At 45.7% G+C, this 24,017-nt stretch overlaps 2 protein-coding genes across 3 annotated transcripts in view; one reads left to right on the forward strand and one right to left on the reverse strand.

Annotated features, from left to right (window-relative positions):
• Nucleotides 1-24,017, reverse strand: part of LOC119390824 (nascent polypeptide-associated complex subunit alpha, muscle-specific form) — a 671,315-nt gene that overhangs the window by 293,146 nt on the left and 354,152 nt on the right. The window lies entirely within an intron of this gene.
• LOC119390816 (SEC14-like protein 2) overlaps nucleotides 1-24,017 on the forward strand; it is an 80,169-nt gene that overhangs the window by 46,917 nt on the left and 9,235 nt on the right. Inside the window, exons 6-8 of the mRNA XM_037658522.2 lie at nucleotides 2,481-2,561; nucleotides 11,201-11,287; nucleotides 14,423-14,851. Coding sequence (XP_037514450.1) covers nucleotides 2,481-2,561; nucleotides 11,201-11,287; nucleotides 14,423-14,851 — 597 coding nt within the window. The remainder of the gene's footprint in view (nucleotides 1-2,480; nucleotides 2,562-11,200; nucleotides 11,288-14,422; nucleotides 14,852-24,017) is intronic.

The following is a 24,017-nucleotide window of genomic DNA, read 5'->3' on the forward strand; positions in this document are numbered from 1 at the left end:
GCAAACAGGACGAGAGTAAGTATTTTGCGTCGCCAGATCACGGCTGGTCTGGAAAGACGCGCGTGGCCAGATGACAAATGAACGATCCACATTTGTCAGCTTATCTCATGCGCGGTGGCGTGTGACGTATCCGCGGATTTCATTTTCTCGGTTGCTTGCTGATCTTCGGAACATAAGATACGGGCAAGATGGGCTGTCTGTCCGTCTGAAGTGAGTTAATGCGGGGCGACGTTCTCACGAAGGAACGGCCAAGCAGACGAGCTGAGCGCGCTTCGTGGGCATGCGCTTACTCTCGCCCTGTTTGCAACTTGGCTCCGTCGTACGGCGCTGACGCACAAAAAAGTCGGCGCTCGCGCACGATAGTTAAAGATTTGGCCGAATGTAATTACCGTACAGTGTAACGCCTGTTCGGAGTTCATCCCACTGCCTTTTCTTTTTTCGCATGCCGCTTTAACTTTAAGCTGAATTATCATCACCATTCAGCTTTAGGTCGACCCGACACGGCGGTCTAGTGGTTGTGGCGCTGGACGGCTGTCCAGAAGGTCGCGGGATCAAGTTCTGGCCGTGGCGGCCGCATTATCAATGGGGGCGAGAATACCTGAGGCCCGTACACATAGATATAGGTGCATCTTAAAGAACCCCAGGTTGTCGAAATTTTTGGAGCCCTCAACTACGGCGTCCCTCATAATCATATCGTGGTTTTGGGACGTTAAACCCCAACAATTATTATGAATTAGGCACTTTAAGTGTCAACTGTTTTAGATAATTGAGATCATGCTTACAGTTGTCATGTGCTGCCACTCTACCTATGCATGTCCGTCGTTCTGCTCTCACTGCAAATTATCACGATTACATTTCGCATTCGTCGGAGTCTTGTACTGTATTGTGTACTACCAGCATTTTATGTTGATGATATCTGGAGTTTAACGTCCCGAAACCAGGATATGATTATGAGGGTCGCTGTAGTGGAGGGCTCCGGAAATTTAGACGTGCACCTAAATCTAAGTACACGGGCCTCAAACATTTTCGCCTCCATCGAAAATGCAGCCGCCGCAGCCGGGATTAGATCCCGCGACCTTCGGCCCAGCCGTCCAGCGCCATAACCACCACACCATCATGGCGGGGCAGCATTTTATGTTGTTCTGTACTTCAAACACGAGACATTTATAAGGATTTCTGATGCGTATCGAAGCTCTAATCAGAGAAGATGATGTAAGCCCTTTCTTGAACGGTGCACCAGTGGTCTGGTGGTTATGGGGCTACTGATGACCCGAAGGTCGCGGGATCGAATCCCGGCCGCGGCGGCTGCATTTGCGATGGAGGCAAAAATGTTTGAGGCCCGTGTACTTAGCTTTAGGTGCACGTTAAAGAACCCGAGGTGGTCTAAATTTCCGCAGCCCTCCACTAAGGCGTCTGTCATAATCATGTTGCCACGCGCGCTCCTTTTTCTATTTTCTTGTAAGGGAAAGTTCAGCTTGTAAATAAACTTTATGTCGCTTTCCTTAATAGCTCCATACTTCTGCCTCGTGACACTGTGGCTGTGCCGCGCTCCGTGCATTGGTTTAAACCAGGTTTTTTACGATATTTCCAAAGACTACTGGCCTAGTTCACTGGCCATTTACAAATATAAACAGAGAAACCTTCTTGAACGCACCTCTGCTGGGAAATGGCTTTCTGAGCATTTCCTTCAGGAAATCGAAGGGCGGATCGCCTGCATGGAGATAAAAAAATGACGGCGATCTCATGATGACAGTGGTACGGTGATGACGCTTGTGATTGTGATGGCATAATTAGAGTGGTATGACGGTAGTGAGAGGAGGATGACAGAATGCCCGTGATGGAATGACGGCGCTGTTATGACGACTATCGCCACGCGCGTTTTTTTTTTTATATTCATGTAACCCACCGTTGCACGTCTAACCACTGCCTTGCGAGCGCCGCACCTGAATGTCGAACACTCCCAATTATTTTAGATTTTACTGATAGGCTTGAGCGCGCAACACGAACAGTACATTTTATTCTGCAACTTTCTCAATGCCAACGATAAGCTTGGAATCTTAGATGCAACGTGTATAAATGCCGACGCGCCTTACTGCAGATCAAATTATCCGACGAACGACGACTGTGCGCGCCTGATATCGTTGCACTTTTAGTGTCATTCTTTTTCTGGGCACAAGCTCGCCCAATATAGAGCTTCATCTTTAGCGGCTGCGTTTGCTTTCTTTACCGTCACGATCACGTGACACTATCGTGGTTTTACGATGTGACACCCCACCAGTTATTGTATTGAACGGTGCTTGCAAAGTGATGCATGAATTTCATTGTTGTACTCGGGCGAAGGATCGCCAACCAGCCGAAAAATTTAAGTAAATACGTTTTCGCGGAAAGTTTGCACGTTCTCATTGTAGTACATATATATTGTTCTGTCTTTGTTGGCTTGAGCATATCGATCAAGTGATCGGATTCTCTTCTGTTGGCAGTTATCGAGCTCTTGACGGATCTGTTGAAGAAGTACGAAGCCAACTATCCAGAGTCACTTGAAAAGGGCTTCGTCATCAATGGTAAGCGACTTAGAATAAGCATATTACAGGACTCTTCGAACTAACATGACCTCGCTGAGGGAGAAACGAAGTCTTTGTTAAATGACATGTTCGATACGGCCCGCGGTGTGACATTTCGCGACACTTTTCGTTACTGCTTTCTGCTTTTCATTGCCGATCTCCTTCACAAGTAATATGCCCGACAACGCGACAAGCTTGCGTGTTCATATAAGAAGAGCCTAAATCAAAAACATCATGTTAATGTGGCCTTTGATATTTATTTTTCATTCATTCCTCGTCTTCGTGCAGCCCAAGCGTCGTCTTCGTGCTTCAGTGGGCGCATCAGTGCCGCCACGCTGTTTAGTGGGCGCATGTCAGAAAGTGTAGCTTCCCTCTTTTTTTTTTAATTAGAAGCACTGCTTGGCGAACCAAAGACACTTTTGACCGTATCTATCTATCTATCTATCTATCTATCTATCTATCTATCTATCTATCTATCTATCTATCTATCTATCTATCTATCTATCTATCTATCTATCTATCTATCTATCTGGCCGTATGTTTCATGGTTCGTCGCGTTAACTTGCTGTATACCAAAATTAGCATGTAATGATAGGGATGTAGGATGAGCAGGAATAACAGATCATAAATAAATAAAGACATGCCTGTCATGTAAATCATGTTCCACATGACAGAATGACCTCACAGTGTCATGATGGCCGCTTCGTTACCTTTATATATTCCAGAATGCGCATCACATGACGTGCGTATGACAACCATGAATGACACATTGCAGCATCAGTTGTCATGACATGCATTTCATCTTTGTTAAGATATGAATGACACGGAAGACATGATGCATACGTCGTGAACTTGCCGAACTCGTTTCATTAACACGCTATACACCAGAATGTGAATGCCTACGTGACAAACATGCGCTAATGGATTGCTTATCATACCATACATGTAGGGTGTGGAATGGCATGAATGGCATAAATGGCAAGATGTCGCTTCAGTCGCTTCTTTAGCTAGAATATTTCGAGGTATGCGACTGGGCGGGTTGGCGTGGATCCATGGCGTATGACAGCGCTTGTCTTCGTTTGTCGTTCTCTCTGCGTCATTTGTCCAAGTTCACGCTGTCATATATCATGGAATGTCTCAGTACGCGTCACAGCATAATTTACATGACACAGTTGTCACGTAATGTACAGCATTTAATCACATGTGAACAATACTAGTTGACGAAATATCGCCTATTGTGTAATTATACCAGAATATGTATGCATACGTGACAAAAACGCGGAAATGAATGACACGTCATGCCATGGACGACATATGTCATGACTGATATGACAAGAATGTCTAGAAGTACAAGGTGCCATTGCGGTCATTTCTTTAGGTGCGATGCTTGCGCTATAGCATAACCGACATGACACATATGCGCAGGAATGTACCATCTTAACTCGCATATAGTCAACGACGGTTGGTGAACTGTTGAGTAGTCTAACCATTGCTGGGCAAAGATACTTTGAAATTGTATCGCGATACGATACAAGATACTCAGGCAAGAAGTATTTGAGAAACAGATACAAGATACCACAACGCCGATTGTATCCGATGCGATACATTCCAATTGTGTCTTAAGATACTTCGATACATTCGAAAATTTGTTATTATATATCTGTATATACGGTAACGTAGCACTAAATGCCGATGCACAAAAAATATTCGCTTGAAAGTTTATTAACTGCGACCAATTTTGTTTCATTTGAATCAAATGTCTGTTAGTTTTGGGACGTTAAACCCCAGATATTGTTATTATTATTATTATTATTATTATTATTATTATTATTATTATTATTATTATTATTATTATTATTATTATTATTATTATTATTATTATTATTAAGCATATGGTACTATATTTGTCCCAGTACTGACTACGATATTTAATAACTGCCTGGACACTTCCACATTTCCTAGCATGTGGAAAACTGCTCGTGTCTTCCCAGTATTTAAGTCGGGCTCTAAGACAGATGTTTCTAATTATCGCCCGATTTTTCTACTATGTGCCACATCAAAGATCTTCGAACTGGCTCTTCACAAAATATTGTCTTTTAGTGTGAAAAACTCACTGATTCCAAATCAACATGGCTTTCTTGCTGGCCGCTCAACTACCACAAATCTTGCTAGTTTCATGACGCAGATCTCCACACCTATTTCTCAGAGAGGACAGGTTGACGTAATCTACTGTGACCTGAGCAAGGCTTTTGACGTAGTCAGCCACACACTGATTATGTTTAAACTTGCGAACTTTGACGTTGACTTGTCGATTGTGAATCTCTTGCACAGCTATCTGCTCAATAGATCTTGTTATGTTGCCGTAAATGGCCAAACCTCTTCTTTGTATAAAGTGACTAGTGGGGTCCCTCAAGGGTCGGTATTAGGCCCACTCCTATTTTTAATTTACGTTAATGATGTTTCTTTTGCCATTCATAATTCTTCTTTCCTCTTGTATGCCGATGACATCAAGATATTTAAGGAAATTCATTCAGTTAACGACTGTCGCTTGTTGCAGTCAGATTTGTGTTCTTTTTCCGAATGGTGCAACGGCAATAACCTTTCTCTAAATACCTCAAAGACAAAATTCATGTCTATCACTCGCAAAACATCTAGCGTGTCATTTCAATACTTTGTCAATTCTGTGCCGTTATGCAAGGTTTATGAAATCAGTGATCTTGGTGTTGTTGTTGACAGCGCGTTAAACTTTTCTTCTCACGTTAAGCGTGCTGCTATGCGGGGCCTTCGTTCTCTCGGATGTGTTTGTAGAATATCTCGAGAATTCAGGTCTCCCATGGCCCTACACAAATTGTACACGGCAATATGTCTTCCGCAACTTGAGTATGCGTCCGTGATATGGAATGGCATTGCTCAATCCAGCGGTAACACCATTGAACGAGTCCAGAAAAAATTCCTCAGCATATATAACCATCGCTTTGCTAAAAATGACTCTGGATCTCGTTCAAATACTGCTGAGTCATTATCACTGCCATCACTTCACTGCCGACGAAATCGTTCTGATCTCTTATTTCTCTACAAGGTAGTCCACGGTTTCATATCCTGCCCTGTACTTCTCAATTGTGTTAATTTTCGAATTCCGCGTAAGTTAACCAGAGAGAACAGACCGTTTCATGTACCCGCCTGCTTCTTCCAACACTCTACCGTTCACAGAATACAAAGTCTTTATAATATTAATTTTCTTGATCTTGACGTTTTTCATAGTCCACAATCACTGTTTTTATCCGAGCTTTGCACTGTTTTGACATAGTATGGCACAGTGTACAAAGTCTTCCCTTCTCCGTCTTTCCGCATAGTTGTATATGTGCAATCTAATTTTTTATTCCCCTTCAATATTTCTCATATTGTCTTATTTTACTTCTCCCCTTTAGTGTTCATTTCTCTTTGTCTACGTGTTTTTGCTCTTTTTATTTCTGAAGACTGTCTGTATTGTATTGTTTATTTTTATTGATTTTATTTTTGCGTGCGCCTGCACAAAGAGCTCACGGTTGTTCCTGGGCACGTTAAATAAATGATTGATTGATTGATTGATTGATTATTATTATTATTATTATTATTATTATTATTATTATTATTATTATTATTATTATTATTATTATTATTATTATTATTATTATTAAATGTGTGTTAGTATCTCCGAAGTTTTGTATTTGTTGCTGAAGGTATATTAATTATTTTTGTTCCGAAACAACTTCTTGGGGTTGCTTTAGCTGCTTACCCCGACAGCTCCTTATACACTTCGCTGATAACGGTCTTTGCTTGCTGCTTTTGTAATTGGGTGAAGTCGATGCTCTGCTTGCTGACCAGCTAGCGGGCTGCCATCTTCAATAAGAAGCCTCCGCACAATCGTGTAAATACCGCTGTTAAGTTCTACCTTGCCCGTAAAGGTATCACTGTTTTCGCAATACCCGATCACCGGACAGGTGCACATCTGCGGGAACGCTAGTAGTGACATTCTTTGCGACATATCTTGTTTACGTAGAGGACATAAAACTGCAATTACACTTACATTCTACTTATCGGCGGGCGTAAAGCGACGTACTCGGTAATGCGCGATCTTCTAACAATTTTTCTTTTATGAGAGAACATCTGCAGCCCAGAAAACGTGTCAGACGTGTTCTATAGTTGCACGAAGCGCCGCAGGACACCGCCGCTATTGACACATATTGCCACTTAAGCCCCGATAACCTGGTGATTAGTAACAGCAAAAATATTTAGAGAGGACTAGGAAAAACGAATATAACTAAGTAAAATAGAAAGTGGTTCTGTATCAAACACAGCGAATAAGTATAGGAACACGATACAGGCGGCACTCCCAAGAGCTAATAATAATTGCCGAGTTTAATGTCCCACAGAACCACGATATCATAATGACAGACGCCATAGGGGAGGGCTCCGGAAATTTAGACCACGTGGTGTTATAAAATTTAATGTAAGCACACGGGAATCCAACTGCGGCCGCCGCGACCTACGGGTTAGCAGTCAAGCACAGTGGCGTAGGCAGAAATTTTTGCAGGGGGGGGGGGCACGCCCTTGATCCAACGTGGGGTCCGGGCAGGGAAGTGGGGCCGAGTGTCATTTCGTGCTGTATATCCCATGGCAGAAAATACGGGGGGGAGGGGTGCACGGGCTCGGGCCCGCTCTGCCTCCCCTGGCGACGCCACTGGTCAAGCACCATAACCACTGGACCACCGCCGCGAGTAACCATTAATAGCCATGACAATTAGGCATTTAACGTTAGACCACAGAAAATTCCGCGCCTATGTAAATTAGCGTAAACCGACTTGTTGAGACGCTCATTAGAAAAACGGAGCATTTTGTATAACAATGTTTCTTCAATCCCTTTGCTAACAACTTTGAGATGGCTCCTAATAATGTACGTTATTATGAAGAAAACTCAATTTCGCTGTTTTTTTAAGCAGTAAGCAGAACTTTTGTTACTGTGTACTCCAAGCACGCGCAGATTATTACATATTTGTTCTCAACGCCTACTTGACATAACAGCAAACTTAAGTAGAATATAAGTCTGTAAACAGTAACAGAAATAATGCAGACAGCTAAATGTAAAAATAAAGCAGAGAGCTTACGTTGCCAGCACGTTAAAGACATATTGCCGTAAGCAGACCCGAAAAACCCAATACGGAAACATAGGTAAAGTATGAGATTGAAAAGGACAGCTTAGAAAGAATTTGTGCTAATAATCCAGTTATGATTTTGAAAACTCATTGAATAAAAGAAAAGGAGACGTACGCCAAGATAGATTCTGTTAAATGAATTGCTTATTCTGTTAAATCCAGCCTCGGTAACGGTGGTGCTATAGCTGTTAAATTCTTATTACCATATAAGTCAATCTCATTGCATGTAAGTCAAACTTGCAACGACGAAGTCCTTCAAATCGCCGATGTGTGAAAGCCACGAGGCGCAAACCAACCCTTTTACTTGCATTCTTCAGACTTCGTAACAACGCACCACGCAAGAGAAACTTCGACACCGCACGCATTCGAGTATGCGGCACAGGATAGTAGCTAAGAGCCAAGTGCTATAGCACTGACACAACTAAAGAGAAAAAAAGGAAACCGTGAAAACAAAATGTCGTCTGGGCGTAGACGTTCGCGCGTTTGTCGAGACGACGCGAGCGCCAAAGCTCATCACCTGCCCTCGCTGGAAAACTCTGGTGGAAAGAGAGATAAATGATGTCATGGCCTTTAGTTTTATTTCAGTGACTTAGAGGCAGCAGTATCAGCTTGAGAAGCGGAGTTCAACCAACGTTTATTGTTTCGCACGGTGCGTGTGCGATCGCAGTATCTTGTATCTTAAGATACACGATACATTCTTCAATGTATCGGAAATACAGATACTGATACACGTCTTGCGAGACGTATCGCGATACAGATACAAGATACCCATAGAGTATCTAAGATAGTATCGAAGATACATTTATCTTCGATACTGCCCAGCACTGAGTCTAACGTAATGGTGGTCCCGCCTCGGTGGTCTAGTGGTTATGGCGCTCGACTGCTGACCCTAAGATCGCGGTATCGAATCCTGGCATCGGCTGCTGCATTTTCGATGGAGGCGAAAGTGTTTGAGGTCCGTGTGCTTACATTTATGTGCACGTTAAAGTACCCCAGGTGGTCGAAATTTCTGGAGCCCTCCACTACGACGTCCCGCATAATCATAACTTGGTTTAGGACGTTAAACCACATATATTGTTATTATTAATGTAATGGTGCGTAGTGTTGGCTAACTGCTTACAAGCATGCGTAACGTTGGCTCAGAGCTCGCTTGCGTCGGCCGATGCTGATTTTTGGAGTGTTGCCATTTCAGAACACCACGATTGTGACTTCTAAAGGGTTCTTGGACCTTTTATCATTGTACCTTACGTCAACTTTCGTAGAATGGGACAAGAAGACGTACATTCAAAAAGATGGTGTCTCGATCGGGTCTTCGATAGCTTCTTTTCTGAGTGACCTATTGTTAGCAAAATTTGACACGGCATTGAGTGAACGGCTTAGAAAACTATCCGTCATATTAACCTTTAGATATGTGGATGATTATCTGATAATTATGCAGTGTGATTCACTAATTTTTCATTCTCGGGTCATGCATGTTTTAGGCAACGTTTCGCGAATGCCTCTGTCCGCTCGTGGGGTCTTACAAGATGCCGGAAATGGACAGCATCCACTTCTTAGATCTGAGGATTTCATTATCAGAGGACCACACGTGCTGGCGTTACGATGCCCAGTTCACAGAGTTCGCAGAAGCTTATCCTTTCGTTCACATCAACTCATAGTAAATTAGTAAAGAGAGCTATTGTACAGTCTTGTTTCTCGAACGCTTTGAATAGGTCCTGCCAATACGCCTCGGAAGCTAGTCTCCGGGCACAGTCGAAACGCCTAGAAAAAGCAGGACACCCGCACCCTTTGCTCATTTCTGTAGCTGAGGCAATGCACAGAAAAAGGAGACCTAGGGGCACTGACGGCGACACAGAACAAACCACCGATGAAAAGCGGGACAGAGTGGCCGTCATACCGCATATGCGCTCTGTGTCCCATCGCCTTAAGAAAATATGACAACGTATTAATGTTGAAGTTGTCTTCAGGGCTCCCGACAAGATGTTCCAGCTGGCGAGCTGGCGAATAGGACCTGTCTCGTAAAGAGACGCGGAAAACAATGTGTCATCAAACACAGAGCACAGTTTGTTGACTGTGTGCAGAGCGTGGTGTACAGGATCCCCTTAAATGTAAACATTTCGACAGAAATCTGTCTGGCTGGGTGGAAGATATGGGAGGTTGAAATGGCTATACGTTCAGGGCCTCCGAAATGTGAGGGAAAGGGAAATCCGGAGCCGTGGTGAAACAAGTCGGGGAGATGCTTCCATGACCAACCTATAGTCACCCCCTTAGGAAGGGACCGAATCGGTCCCGAAACGTCGGGCTCTCTATAAACTTGGCTGGAGCCATTTCAACTTCCTAAATCCTACAGGATCCCCTTGTCTTGCGGGGCGTGTTACGTGGGCGAGACGGGCAGGTGCCTAAACGGGAGCTTACGTGTGCACGCCAATAACATTCGTAATGGTAAAGATGGCTTCATTGGACTGCATGTGAGCACGGGTGGGTGCATTCCGCAGTTTGAGGGGACTGCAGTTGTCGATCAGATAAAGGATGAGCAAGCGCGCATAATTAGTGAGGCTGCTCAGATGGTGCGAGAAAGGAGCGGGTGCGTAATTAAATCGTCGGTTGCACTATCTGACAGATAGGTCTGTTTCTCATAATGCGGGAGTTTGCGCAGTAGAGCACGATGATTGTTAATGTTTTTGGTGGGTTCTGTGGGGGTGCTATCACCCCCTGTAAAGCCGTTTGCGTCTCATGGCGCACGCGCGTCTCGCGGATAGGCCGCAGGCAGGTTAAATGGCGTCCGAGCGAGCAGTGGCGCTTTGTTCGCGCGGGTTAGGGTTTGCGCGGTGGCGCCGTAAGCGCCGCCTGCGGGAGAAGCTAGGCCGGCGGACAGAACACAGCAGTGAGCCTCTCTTTGGGTTTCGCGGCGCGCGTGGATGGACGTCTCCTGCGGTGGTACCGTGGGGGACGATACCGCGGCTCCTTTCCCACGGGCCCCTCGGGGTGAGTCGTGCATCGGCGACGCCGCATTCGCGGAGCATTGTATGTCTTATGTTGTCATGAGTGTGGGTTATGTTTTCCGGGTATTCATTAGCATTGTATAAGGTTATTTAGCAAGTGACTAGTTATGTATCAGATTCGGCAGGCGAGCCCGCCGTATGTAAAAAGCAAGTTAATAAATGGGAACACATGTTGGTTTGCCCGACGGCGTCTACTGTGTCCGTGTGTTCCGAGAGCGGGGACCTCTCAGACCCCACAGTTCCTGTCACTGAATTTTTTTTCCTGTTGTTTTTCCTGTTCTTCTTTTATCTTATTGGTACCACAAGTGCTTACATAATGCTGTCATGTCAATAAAAATTCAGCTGAAGTCAGTGCCTGTCCTGTGTGTTTTCTTTCCGTCACCGAGCTTTTTTGCGCTGTTTATATTAAGTATGGATACTGACGTGTACATTGCACATCTTCCAGCACCAAACTTTTTTCCGGTCCTGTGGAAGATTGTTCGCCCATTTCTGTCACAGAGGACGGTGGACAAGGTGGCCATTTACGCAAAAGGTAACTGTTCTTCCCCCTCAGTTTTATTGAAAAACCCACCGATATGCATCGCAGGGCGAGCACCTGAAAGCTTGAACATCGCAACGAGTGTTCTGCAAAGCCGCGCGTATATTGTCTTTCAGAGGCATCTTCAACTGTAATATGTGAGCGCAAATTGAACGCAAAGTAAATGGAGGTGCATTGCTTTATCATATATACTAGGTTAATTCAAGTTAGACTGTAGTTGTGCTTTTGTGTGCCCGTGTGCGTCATACTGTGTTCCACACTTATATTTTGCACATGCTCATTCAACACCTTGTTCCTCTATTTGTATATATTACTAATCGTATGTAATATACAGCTCTTTCTGTCACACCGCCTGTTCCCTTAACAGATTCCCATGTATAGTGTCTGACCAAAACCTGCTCCACCTGACAGAAACTGAGCTCCTCGAGGGTTGGAGTGAACAGCACGTCATAAATGTACAGCGGATCAAAATCAGGCGCGATGATAAAGAAATCTTGACAAAACGCCTAATCCTCACATTTCGCACAAGCACACTACCAGAATATATCGAAACCGGATATCTGAAATTAAAGGTCAGACCGTGCGTACCGAACCCGCGGCGTTGCTTCAAGTGCCAGCGTTTCGCTCACGGCTCTCAGAGCTGCCGTGGCCGTCAAACCTGTGCCAAGTGCGGTTCACACAAACACTCTGCTGACAACTGTGCTGAAACTGCCCACTGTGAAAACTATTTCCTTGCCTCGATAGCGTCGCCGGCGCAGGTGACGGCCAGCTGCCGGTCGGGTCACACTGCCACAAAGACTCCGCGTAGTGTGCAAAAGGTGCCCGATGAGGAATCTAAGCCACTCGGCTAATTGTCCGGTGCATCTCGCAGAATAGTGAACAAAGTAGTGCACAAGTGACTGCCTCTTCCGAGCAACCTCGACTGCTAATAGTTCATCTCCAGGCCATAAAACCGTCAAACTCAGCCGAGTGTCTCCAAAGCGCTTGACGAGGTGCACTGACAGCCTTGAAGGGTTCAGGATACAACTGCAGTGTTTCCGCCGCATCTGGTGCGTTTCGGGGAACGTTGACGATGCAGAAAGCAGAGAAGATGCCGCCAAATCATTTCCACGATTCAGCGGCGCCAAGCCGTGAAGTCCGATCATAAAGGCCCGAACACACGTACGCGTTGCAGCGCGTCAACGCGTGACTTTTTGACGCGGCGCCGCGCCCTCTCCCTATGGAGAGGGAGGGCGCGCAGCTTCGCGTAGCCACGCGCCCTCTCTCCCCATAGGGAGAGGGCGCGGCGCCGCGTCAAAAAGTCACGCGTCGACGCGCTGCAACGCGTACGTGGGTTCGGGCCTTAACAGAACTTCGAATCGTCGGCCATCAGTGTATGAATGAGTGAAAGTAAGCGCTGGCTGTTGCATTATTGTACTCCTATACATTTCTATATGCCCAATGTGAGTTTAATTTACAGACGGACGAATTAACTATTCATCGTTATGGGCAGATTTAAAATAAAAAATTTGCCAGATCCCGCGCTGTGGGAATTCGTTTTATGCGAAGCAGGTAGTGAGTATATGTCTATGCTGCATTTTTTGGCTTAGAGCCAAGCGTTACGAGGTGGATCGATGTGTTCGTGTAAACGGAGAAATTGTGCGAACATCGTGAGGTCACCAGGGACATCGACTACAATGGTGCATAAAGGGGCCCTGCAACACTTTTTCAGCATGGCCAGGAAACGCTGCCGATCGGTACACGAAGCCCCTGAGAACATGCGCGCCCAACATTACAGCGCAGCACACGGCCTGGAATTTGCAACTAATTCTCATTCAGCTAGAAGTCGCTCGCTCTTCTCGCGACAAATGATGCCGTAAATCCAAATGACCGCGCCATAAACGAAAAATCCACGGTCATTGGCTAATTTAAGCAGCGTGAGCTGCATATTTAACGCGGACGCCGCGGAATGCCGTCACGTGCCCGGACTTGAGCTTGCGATCGCACTGAAAGTAAAGCCCGCGTTTGAAGAAACAAAAAAAAAAGAAAGTGCTCGAGGTCATGACGCACACTGACGAATGGGCGTAGCTTTTTTTCCCCTTGTCCATGCCCTCCTATGCCAGTTATGGCATATACGAACTTAAGAAGACGACCAGGAGAGCGCCCATACGTAGGCGGTTAGATAGATAGATAGATAGATAGATAGATAGATAGATAGATAGATAGATAGATAGATAGATAGATAGATAGATAGATAGATAGATAGATAGATAGATAGATAGATAGATAGATAGATAGATAGATAGATAGATAGATGCTTCGCCGCAAGGGCGAAGCTGTGCATGCGATAGCATGTTATGCGAAGTAAGGCAAGGAGCTCACTCCTTTAGCAAACGTGGCCGCTGTAGTGAGCGAAGTGACCTTCGTGCTGCCTATGGCTTCGAGGCCAATGTTGCGATGAGAGCACAGCACGTACAACGCTATGAGCCATCTACTGATCGCCTCTAACGATACCAGATACAGTGCACGCGCCAACAGGTGACCACGCGCGGTCCAAGTGCCCATTTCCTGCAGGACCCGCGCAGCCCCCACTCCGGCTCTGTTGAGCTCGTGCGCTTTCACTCGCACACAGAACATACGACGCGTAGGGTGCAGTTATCAATTTATATGAAACGTGGCGGTGCCACTGACGCCGACGATGAAAATGCACTTGTAGCTTCCATATAATTGATATCACAATATAACTTTCTTTGAAGAGTATAACGAGACAAACTTATCAGGAAAAGCAAGGTCAGCGAGTGCGCAGTTTGGTTTCATTGATTTACATTTGAATGACGTGCATGGTTTGTTAAATAATAAAGTACACGGTATAAAGAAAAACATTAATACAAATAAACGTGGGAGTACTATGCGCGAAAGGCAAGCGTTACCTTAAAGCAGCCAAAACTACGCGAGTTGCCTACACTAACTACAGAACAACGCACCAAGAACCAAGGGACAAAACAAAGCAGATAAGTGCGCTATGTCTGCTTGAAATAGTATTCTCTTGTTCGTTAGCGATTTGTTCTGAAGATATAAGGCGTTACTGAGACAACGCTACCTTGACCATTGATGCGAAAGCTATTTACAGCATTGTCCATGCGTACGCAGATGGCTGGAAGGAAGATTTCGCCGAGATCATGGACCTGGACAAGCTGCCGGCCCACTGGGGCGGATTTCTAAAGGGACCTGACGGAGACCCACGGTGCCCTCACTTGGTGTGCCCCGGCGGCGACGTTCCCGACGAGTACCGGAAAGACCTCGCCTCCAGGAGCTTGTGGCGCCGTGAGGGCATTCAGCAATTGAGCATCGACCGCCGTGGTCTCTTCGAGCTCGCCGTGCAGGTCGAGCAGGCCGGTGCTCGTCTAATCTGGGCTTTCCAAACGGCCAAAGGAGACTTGGCATTCGGGTTACGTTTCCGGCCGTCGGCAGACAGTGGCGCGGGCGTGGAGGACGAGCAGTTGCTCGAAGTGGATCGCGTTCCTTCCTGCAGCCTGATACCCGAACACGGCTCGCACATCTGTACCAGGCCAGGAACATGTGAGTGGTGTCCGCCGTAATGACGGCATTGTAGTCGGAACGTAGCCGTTATAGCGATGGCACTGATCACTAGGTCTTGACCAATCCTGTTTTCTGAAAAGGCTGTGCAAATGTTTGTTTCTCAAGTGTGCGTATTTGCAAAACCTCCCCGAAGTTACCCTTTCTCCAAGTGAACACTCTCTGAAGATGCCCTTGAAATATCTTTCCAACTAATTGTACAATGTACTGTCGGCCGCAAAAGTTTGCGGGATCTGCAGCGCGTGGCGGAGCGACAGAAAACTGTATTGCTGCGTCACCTACCGTGATGCGGCGGGTGTTGAGGCTATCGGCCTCGGCGATCAGCGACGGCGCGTTTAGGTAACGTGCCTGCCGGATCTAATCGCGGAGGCTGCGGCCGATAGCCTCAACACCGGCCGCATCACGGTAGGTGACGCAGCAATGCAGTTTTCCGTCGCTCGGCCACGCGCTGCACATCCCGCAAACTTTTGCGGCCGACAGTACACACCATTGGACTAACAAATCACCTACAGCAAAAATGAGACGCAGTCATCGCATTTCACACGGCTTTTTTCTTTCCGCCCCCTGGCGGACACCCCGCCGGGGGGGCGAAAACTTCCTATACCTCCCATGGGAGGCCATCTCGCATCCTGATACGCTGGGGCAGCGCCTTTTCAACCACTGGCGGCTGCCGGGTATGATACTAGAAATAATTCACGAGCAAAACATTCCTTTCATGATGTCACTGGTGAGGTCAGCAAATAGAAGGAAAGGGCGCGAAACCGAGAGTAGGAGGCCTGCCGCGGAAGCTCTCCTTTCCCACTTCGCATGCAAGCGGAGTGTGTTCGTGCTCTCTTGCAGGTCCACTGGCCGCTCGGCCATCCGTTTAATTTAGTTAACCATTTCTTTTTAAATTATGTTCGTGTGTTGAGAAGTAGACACACTAAAGCTGGCGGATTTCTCAATAGGAAAAAACTTGATCAACAAAAGTAAAACTGAAATTTATTTTTCCTTAATGACACAATTCGTACTAAAACACAGAATTATATAGTGTGCAAGTGTCAATCCGCAAAAGCATATTTAATTCACGACTGAAATATGCACATAACGAACACACATTGAACCCAGAATATTCGAACCAATGCAAAAATTGTTAAACAATCACGACCTGGCCACACCGCACTTGATTGGCTGAATCACGTCTGTTGTAACGGCGCACATATTGTTCTTACAGAACTTGAGTACCAAACAAGACAGAAGTTCAGGGGAAGATGGAGGCGTGAAGCGATGAGAAATCGTTGAACAGGGAATGCCGCTGGAGGGAATTTTTCGGCAAGTTGACTTGTGTTCCTCAGGACAGCAGCACTGCCTTGACGAAGAAACGTCCACTTGTAAAAACGGAGACTCCAGCGACATTCCCTGTCAAACGATTTCTCAAAGCATCAGTGAGTCCATTACATGTATTTCAGTGACAGCAATAGAAGTAAAGGACCACAAAGTTTCAGACCGGCTACATGCATTTCCATGAACAGGAAGGACCCTATAATTGCTTCACATCATTTGAACTACATGCCAAAAGGAAAAGATGAACAAACTGCGTAGCCGAAACATGCATTCAAGCCTTTCATTAAACGCACTTTGCCGGCAGCAGGTAGGCTGTCGTCATGACGAATTAGTCTAGCGACACTGCGCTTATATCAATCCAGTCAGGCTTGCAGATAACTGGGTTTACTCATGTACAGTACTCAGGATTGAAATAGGAAAATTTCCGGTCATGTAATGCACATGTTTTCGTTTATATCGTCTTCAGTTCGGTTCACATCGGCCTCATTTTGACCTGGACGCGTAGATGAAAGCCAACACTATCTTTATAGACCAGATTCGTCGCGACATGACGTGGTTATCTCGAGCAACTGCGCATATAAGGCGTCACGCTAAAAAATTTGAGGTCGCGTTTGAATCCGTTAGTACTGTACTCACGCAAAATGAACACCTGCTGAAATAGTGACCCGAAATACTTGTGTTCACTCATTGTCTCTTGGAAACCTGAAAAACGTTTGCGGAACTGGAAATCCCTGGGTTAACACATCACAGAACCGCGTAAAACATGGGATGCCCCGATTTAGCCATTGTCGTCTAATGCATGGTTGACCTGCTCGACGTGGCTTACTGCTGCTTCCGTTCGCTGCACGCCACATCAAATGTCTTAGCTTTCCCGTATTCATACTTGGCACGCCAACTGAGCGAGATAACTCCGTTTCATATATGATCACCTTGTGTTTATTAACTAGCACCCAATGCGCGCTACATGGGCGCCCTTGCATTTCGCGCCCATCTAACCGTAGCCCCCGGGTTTTGATCCCACGACTTCGTACGCAGCAACGCAGCGCCGCAGTCGCTAAGGCGGGCGAAAAACTCGCTAAGACCTGCTCAATGCTCAAGTTCAGCCTCCAAGAGCAAAAGCCGAAGCGTGCAGGTTAGCGTGCTCTCTGCACTCTCGTAAAAGCTTCCTTCGGCGATAAAAACATGATTCTAAAGTAGGACATAAGACTCATAACCGTAGTAATTTTTTCGGCACGAATGAATAAGGGAAAAAGCAATTTTAAAATAAGGCATTAAAAACTCGTACGGAGAGGTAACCGCGGTTACTTAACTATCCGTTACTAAATTATTGTCAAGTATGTTACAACATTTTCAGTAAGTACTGTTAGGAAGTTACTAACCATAAATGGTAATAGTAACTGTCGGTGCTAATGAAGCCGCTACAAAATCTCGTGTACGTAACGAGCGTACATGAACTACCATTTTTAAACAAAGCTCAACCCAGCTGTGTCAGCATCTGTGCCAATGTTAAGCGGCTTCAAGTAAAATGGATTTCTAGGTAAACGAAAAAAAAATGCGGGCTATTCACACTTTCATTTTATACTGCATTCACTAATGGCTCATAACGGTCCTAGAAGGGACATCAAGGGGCAAGCGAGTGGTTACATGCTGTATACAGAAACATAGGCAAGATTACAAAGTATATTAGACATTGCAATGAGCAGGGCACGTATTCACAAAAACGTCTTACGCTATGATTGTTCGTAAGAGAAAATTTGAAACAATACTGATACTGGACATATTATCTGCGAAAGAGCAGTTACGAACGAGAAGTTTCGTGAGTGCGGCCACCGATTACTACGCACATATCTGCAGTTTCCTCGAGCATATTTGTAGGCAGATTTTGGGGACCAGATTTTTTGTTGGTGTATACGTATGTATTCTCGCAAATAACTGAAATGTGTTCGTAAATTTCTCTCACGTAATATATCCAGCAGTCCGCGCAACAATGGGACACGCGTGTTAATCCAAAATAATGGACGAAGCTGCATTTCAAAAAAAGTTACACATAAATTATCGTCACGCAGGAAATGGACCACATTCAAAATGGGGTAGTAGCCATTACTGACTTACCTCGACTGCACCTGGGAAGGCGTGCATCGTTACTAAAGAATTACTAAATTGCAACACGAAAGGAAAGAAGAGTAAACAAAGAAAAAAGAAAAAGACAATACGACACTGTGATAACGTCTTTCCTTTAGTATTTTATTCCCCTAACCCCCTCTCTCCATAACAGCCAGTCTGAGCAACCGGCTAAACTTTGCGTCTATTTCTTCTTTCCTATACTAAATTGTAACAGCCTTTGAGACCTTGTGCTTTTACTAACTTTTGCTTGCAGTTATAACTTTTATTTTAGAGATTAAAGTGGCGGCCTAGCAAAGGAAGATCGTGCGTAATATATGAAAAGGACTGGCTGCTAAGGAGAATGGTACCTGCTAACGACAGACACTGTGGATATGAAGTTTAAAACGACGCTGTCAACAGTGGTCGAGCAAGCTGTCGCTGGAGCCGACGTTTCAACAGTCTTTCGTCGCGAAAGCACGCACGAAGGATTCACCGAATTTCCTTGTGCCTGACCAAACAAAGTATCGAGCTATCTTTTTCCTCCTTTAAACGACTCAAATATGCGCCAACTGATGGTTTATTGCAATTGAGAAGATTGCCGTGTTTGTTTGCAACTGTCCACTCTGCGCACGCCTGGCTACACGTGGCCTTGCTGCAGCATACCTGAGGGCAATAGGCAATGGCCTACTAATGGGCGTACGTGAGTGCTCAGCTGTCAAAGGGCGCAAGGTCTCCTCGCCAGCTTAACAGCTATGCGGCGAAGACAAATGGTCTTTTTCTCCGAAGGTCATTCAAGTGGTTCTTTCGTAGGGCCTCTAGGGAGAGACTGCAGCATTGATAACTGTCGTAGCAGGTTAACGTCGTCCGCAGTCGTTCTCGAGGACGGAACATTTCAATGTGCATCACAAAACCAAGAAATTTTGCTATACGAATGTAGTTGTGCATTGATCACGCCCCGGCTCTGTGATATCCAAAGCGAACGCATGGACGTCGTTTATACATTACGGGTGGTGCAATAAACACCCGGTTTCTGCCTCCATAGGTGTGTTGAGATTAAGTGTCGCGCAAGGTGAGATTATTGGGCTGCCGTTTTTGGTTGGCATTTAGCACAATCATGTAGAACAACTTTCTCCTGACATCCCTGCAAAAGTTCTCTTGTATACTGATCGCTACGTTCTTGACCGGTAAGTGTTTACCAGTGTGTTATCGACTGCAGCTATTAAAGACGAAACAATAGACATGGAAAAAACAGTAGCGACGTCGCACTCAAGCGAAAAGGTGCTGTTCAAATACACTTACCGTAGTCATATTTTTTTCATGATGCGAGTTTTCTGGCTTTGCAAGCCTATCCTACCATAAAAATACTTTATTTTTTTGTATTTTTTTAATACAGAACGCGGACTCCTTCTTTATAGTATTCATTTCATGCACTTAAATACTTACGTTCTCCTTTCACAGCTGATATAAAGTGACGTAATAAAATCATGTGTACTTAAGCATTAAAAAAATGCTTCTTTAGCGCGGTGTAGTAAGATGTATCAGCTGAAGTCATGTGTCGAATTCTTTGCCTGGACATTACCCGAAGGTCGCGGGATCGAATCCCGGCCGCGGCGGCTGCATTTTCGATGGAGGAGAAAATGTTTGATGCCTGTGTGCTGACATTTAGGCGCATGTACAAGAGCCCCCAGGTGGTCGAAATTTCCGGAGCCCTCCACTACGGCGCCTCTCATAATCGCATCGTGGTTTTCGGGCGATAAACCCCAGATATTATTATTTTTTATTTGCCTGGATATGCTTCTTTGTTGTTGTCGGTTCAGGAAGCGTCCGATATTAATATACGGGAAGTTGGCATGCCTCAAGAGAAGCTTATAGCGCATTCAAAAGTTGGTAATGTCGCTGTATACTTCCTCACTCCAATCCACGGTGTTAAAATAGTTTAGGTGGAGCGACGGCGCGTTGAAACGAGGAGAAATCGGGGACCTCTTTCCCTTTCTTGCCGAAAGGAGGCGCGCGCGGGATGGTGGCCGCCTGGCTATACCCAGCACAAACCTGACGCTTCTAACATTCGGTGTTTTAGGGTGTTTATCGATATCGCAAGGCCCTGTGAGGATTGTGTGGTACTGTAATATCATATACATAAGTTAAATATAAAGACTTAGTAGTGTTTGACGCATGACGCTTCGGCATGCAGCGTGAAGCTCAGAAACACCACCTTCGGCCTCGTCAACACCGTGGCCTAGGCGATCGTGCTCGCATTTTGTCTACAAAAGTATATCTGCAGTTGCGTGACGCGTGTTGAATTCACCCTTCATTTGCCCTCGAAAGATTAATTTATGTATTTGCGGTCAGCATCATATAAAGAGCGGGTTTCATGTTAAGGGGCATTTCGCATATGAGATCAAGTGAGCCTTCAGATTCTTTTACTACGAACCGCTTATTTGCAAATTCCCTGAACATTTTCGAGAAGACTAATGTTTTAATGTAATGGAATAGAATTACTCTATTCAGGTCTTTCGGGGCGTGCATTGGCACGTGACCCGCCGCTCCCACGTCGGAAAATGCAGGAATGAAAGAGAATGCAATGAAGTGGGCGACAGCTTGTGACCGATGGCTACGAAGCCGCTCTTTGACATATTCAAAATAAATAGACTGCAAGACATATACGTTATGGTGCGCCAAGAATTTTATCACAGCATTGGCACGATTTACGAATTTTGCATATTTTTCGCCTGAAAAAGCTGCTTTAACTCGAGTATTGTATGGTGCGGCTAAATGATACGAAAGAATGTTTCCTCACAAAAACGTTTCCTTTATATAGCGCTTCAAATGATTTGGTAACAAATCGCGCATCAAAATGTTTTTCACAAACAAAATTTGTTGCTTGCAACTCGCGATCCTTCCGTGGAATAGCATGTCGCCACACTTTCAAGCGGTCACTATCCTTCGGAGCAGCGAAAAGGGAAACTTCCTCCGTGCACGATTTGTAGCCCGAATTGCATCGCGGCACAAAGCACTTCTTGCCCATCTGGACAATATATGGTGTGTAAATAAGGGCACGATGAACAAGGATGAGCTATTTCAAATAGGCTAGCATTTGGGTGGCAGGCGTTTCGACTGGCGAACATATGTGCAAGAATGGGGCCTCGTCTGGTTTGGCGCGTTAGTTATAACTGGTCAGACAGTGACGTCACGGAATATGGTGTCACTCTCAAGTCCTGTAATTCCCGAAAGAAAAAACTGGAAAGCAAATGGTTGGGACGCTGAAAAGGAAACGAGCACGACCATTTCACGTTTGTGCACCCAGAGCAGGGCACAAAGTTCTACTTCTGCTACTGCAAGAAACAACATGTAAGGAGAGGCACAATCAGAATGGCACATGGTCAGTCATGATGAATTGGCCGTTAAACGGACGTTAACCTTCATTACCACGTGCCAGCCAGCACGTGTAAACGTTGCAAAGGCGGCTGCTTGAATTCATCCGAAATGTTGCATGCACAACGACAACCCACGAGAGGAATTTCTAGCCTACCATTGTCAAATGTGTTGCTTTCTTCTGACAACCATCATTTAGTGAAACGTCAATGCCCCCCCCCCCGCCCTCGCCCCCGCTTTCTTTTGTAGGGAATACCTTTTCTTATTGATTAACCCAGTTCGGGTCCGCCACGGTGGATCAGTGGCTAAGGTGCTCGGCTGCTAACCCAGTGATTATTAACCCAGTTCGTCACGGCGGCCTCACCCAATTTGCCACGGTGGCCTTACTTGTACACGAGCTAAGATATTTTTAAAATTTCTGTTCACCTGTATACTCATTATCGCTGTTCGCAGAAGCTATAGTTCCTACGTGTTTCCGTCTGTTGGCTATCGCCACTGAATTTTCTTGATGTTGTGCATTGACTTTCAAATCAGAGTGATATGTGCGGTTACCCTGATAAAAAACGAACGGCGAGCAGTTGAAAAGTTGCACAAATGCAGCATTAAGCGACGCGGCCCCCGTTGAAGCGGCTGACCTGAAGCCTCGATACACCCAGCGCAGCGTGTCGGAAAAAATGCGAAGCGCGTCTCCGTGTTCGCGGGGAGGCTGCGCGGCGGCGGCGGAGCGTCGGTACACCTAACCTATTCTAACACCGTGCTCCAATCGTTCAGCCGTAATCGTACGTGCAAACTTGTTAAGCACACTACATAAATTTATACATGGGACATGGCTGGCTCATGCTCCCACCGCACATACCGGTAGCTGTCGTTGGCTACGCGATGCTGTAGCTACCTATACACTACGCCACTATGATGTTAGAGTATTTTATTCTTACTATTTTTCCTCACATCATAGAAATAGCTGAGAACGTTGACGGAACACTGCCCCGTTAAGCAGTTGAAGCATGAGCTGACGAGCTACCTAGTTATACTTCTGCCCAAGTGCGCCTATTTGAGGCACATGAAAAAACCCATTTTGAAACACTCCAGGGAGACTTATTCTCGGTGTCCTTCGAAGCGCGAAAGGTCAGAAAAGAAGTTGCTTCAAAAGATGATTGGGAAATGTGAATCGAAATAGACATCTCTAATTTTTAGTTGCCTGTATAGGATAAGTGTTGAGTGACAGTGGGGAAAACAAGCGTGATACTTAACAGTAAATACTACGCTAACAGCGGCAGATAATGACGGTGTAAATTGAACGAAGTTGAAATGGGAATATGGGTAGCAGCACAAGAGAGGAAGCCAGCTACAGAAGAATATCCAGTAGCAAAATATGAAACTAGAGGGGAAATATGACGTTTTGAAGGATAGTGCCCTGAGGAAGATGCTCGAGTTCCTCATATTAATACGCTAGCGTGAGGAAATAGATAAGGAATAACACCTAGAAGCGAGACTGAACAAATGAACCACAGTTTCGTTCCTGCGTCCTTGTCCCAGTTGCTTCCTTACGCCGGAATGATGCGATGTTATTTCACCAAGAAGCCCGATTTCGGGCGCTCTTGCGAACACCTCTAGTTATACCAAATATTTTCGAGAGAAAAAATGACCTTTCCTCCGCCCAGCGACATGCTGAACATGACGCAGGCGGCGGCCCTCAGACAACTGCAGAGGCGCACGTACCCCAAACCCGCGCAGTGTAACAGACTCTACCCGAGTACATACCCAACAAATATATGCAAGGTCTGCCACACTGAGGCCGCCACATTAACTCACATGCTCTGGGACTACTACAAAACCCGCAAGGTGCTAACTCCGGAACCCTTCCGCCGCAGTGGGCCGCTGCCTTGCGCAGCCCCAGCCTCGGCGACTAACTTTGGGCTGTCCAGCAGGCCCGCGAGGCGGCGGTGAGGCAAGGCCTCGACGTCCCCACGTGGGAGACCTAAGGCCCGGTCGGCGAAACCTCTGCAGGACTATCAATAAAGTTGTTACCAACCAAATAATGGGCAAGTGGTGCCCAGATTACTGGACGGATATTGTTTTATTTATTTGGGTCTGGTACGAGCGATAAACTTGAAAAGTCAGACTTTACCAAGACGTATAATAATAAAGCAATAGCGGCAACGCGCACAAAAGTGGCTGTGGCGAATTGTAAAGGGCGGCAAGAAGATGGGTTAACGAAACACAGTGGACAACATGCAATAATGAAGTCGCAGGAGCTTGGTGTGGGCGAGTTGTAACGTACTTGAACAAAAAGCAGGCCATAAACAGCTGGAAAAGAAGAAGACACAACAAACAAGCACAAATTTAAACT

Source organism: Rhipicephalus sanguineus, chromosome 1 (assembly GCF_013339695.2).
Source record: "Rhipicephalus sanguineus isolate Rsan-2018 chromosome 1, BIME_Rsan_1.4, whole genome shotgun sequence".
NCBI lineage: Eukaryota > Metazoa > Arthropoda > Arachnida > Ixodida > Ixodidae > Rhipicephalus > Rhipicephalus sanguineus.